The 2,039-nt window shown below is 58.7% G+C and overlaps 1 protein-coding gene across 1 annotated transcript in view; it reads right to left on the reverse strand.

The window, feature by feature from the left end:
• LOC103601705 (probable phospholipid-transporting ATPase VA) overlaps positions 1 to 2,039 on the reverse strand; it is a gene marked incomplete at its 5' end in the record, with an annotated part of 91,445 nt that overhangs the window by 34,891 nt on the left and 54,515 nt on the right. Inside the window, 1 exon segment of the mRNA XM_008586129.1 lies at positions 1,291 to 1,858. Within this exon segment, the coding sequence (XP_008584351.1) occupies positions 1,291 to 1,858 (568 nt within the window).

The following is a 2,039-nucleotide window of genomic DNA, read 5'->3' on the forward strand; positions in this document are numbered from 1 at the left end:
CAGATCCTGATTGTTCTTTGAGCCAAAGACATGCCTATGTGAGGGGCTTTGAAATGAAAATAATGATAATAAAGCACTAGGGTGGTCCCGGGGAGGGGAGCACTGAATGGGGCGCTGGGCAGAAACAGCAGCTGTGCGGGGGTCTGATGCTGAGATTGCCACATCCCTCCAAACACAGCTTACTGTGCCGACAGAGGCAGGCCAGTCACTCCGGGATGCACACAGGTCCTGGAGACAGAGACCACCTGGCCCTGACGGGCAGAAGCAGCTGACTGTGCTGTGTCCTCCTCCAGATAGACACACTCTGCCCCTCTTCGGGCGAGACCCTGCTCCTCATTCTTGAGGCTTCTCCGTTACAGATCCACCCTACACCGAGGGCTGGACAGTCACTGGGAAAAGCCACTGCCAGGGGGGTTTGTAGGACTGGGGTTTGTGAATGCTGGAACCAGCCCACATTCTGATGGAGGGGGCAGAAAGGTGGAAAGACTCCAGCTCTGCATACACTGCGGTGCCCAGAGTCCTGTCCTGGGGCACTGAGGTTACAGCGAGGACCAGTGGAAGGTAAGGTATCCCCCAGCTCCATCCTAGAACTCCAGAAGGGCTTATCCAGCACAGAGCATTTCACAGCAGGTGGGCCCCAGAGCTGCTTCCAGGATGTGGCAAATGGGAGGGCTGTGGGGTCCGCAGTGGAGTCCTGGGTTGGCCCCCGCCAGCTGCGGTAGGACCCCCACCTCAGTCCATTAAGTACTGAGGGAGGGGAGCTGGGTTTGCTGTACAAGGGGGACACCTGGCCCTTACCCGCCCCAGTCCTCCATACCAGTGGTCTTCAATCTTCTTTTTCAACCCCAAAGTTACATGGAAATCTACTACATGAAAGAGACCAACCTGGAGCTGCTTGGCCCCAAGTCAGGACAGAGGGCAGTGGGCAAGAGGCCAGCAGCCCCTATGGTGGCCTGAGGCAGCTCCACAAAGCAGCCAAAAATTATGGTCTGGACTTGGCAGTTGCCCCAGGTCCGCAGGGCAGGAAGGAACCTTCCAGAACTTCTAGTCTAAATGTTCTCAACATTCCTTGATCAGATTAAAAACTTGGCGCTCCCCAAGTAATCTCCAACCCCATTGTTCTTGGGGGGGCAGGGCACTGCCCAGGTGTGGAAGCCCCCCGAGGGCATTTCTAGTCCAAATGCTTCCAACAAGGACATAGTGACCCAGGGAAACCATATAATTCTCTGATGGGCACCGCTTTAGAAAGAGGACCAGAGAGAGTCACTTTGCCCACGGGGAGGGAGCTACCTGAGGAGCAGGGCAGCAGGAGGTCCATGACCACCGAGTCGGCGCCCTTGGTGTAGACGTTGATCTCGTCAGTGAGCGGGTGCCGGATCACCACCGACATCCTCTTGCGGATGGAGTCAAAGCCCAGTGTGTGCAGGAGCTCGAAGGTGAGTCTGCCCAGGTGGGGCAGCTCCACTGACACCTGGTCATGCTGCCTGTCCACGAGCGTGCAGTTATATGCCCTGGCTGCGTACACCAGCGCCGCCTCGTCGGGGCTCTCAGCCTCGTACCGCAGCTCCCGCTCTGGCTCCTGCTCATGGGCACGCTCTGGGACCCAGCCATCCGCCTGGCTGCTGTGGCCATTGCTGCTGATGGCAGGGGATGGCTGGCTGAGCCTCTCCTCTGGCCTGAGAATCATGCTGTCGCTGGACAGGCTGGACAGGAGGCTGGGCCCTGATTTGTGGTTGGACTTGCTGGTGGCCAGGCTCCCGATGCTGCTGCAGCCCGAGGTCAGGCGGCTGGGTGTGAACCTCCGGAGGAAGTCCTCTATCGTCTTCACGGGGGACTTCAGCTCAAACCTCACCCTCACCTGCATGGGAAGCAGCCAGAAGAAAGGTGAGAGAACCCCTGTGTCCCCTGAGGCCCAGCCCCCGACTCCCACGGACACACCAGGCCCACGGTGGGCCACGACCTCCTCAGCAGGGTCCAGGGTACAGGTCTCCCATTTCCCAGAACCTGGGCATGCAGTAAAAACTGCAACCAGAGACAGT

Source organism: Galeopterus variegatus, unplaced genomic scaffold, assembly GCF_000696425.1.
Source record: "Galeopterus variegatus unplaced genomic scaffold, G_variegatus-3.0.2 Scaffold3838, whole genome shotgun sequence".
NCBI lineage: Eukaryota > Metazoa > Chordata > Mammalia > Dermoptera > Cynocephalidae > Galeopterus > Galeopterus variegatus.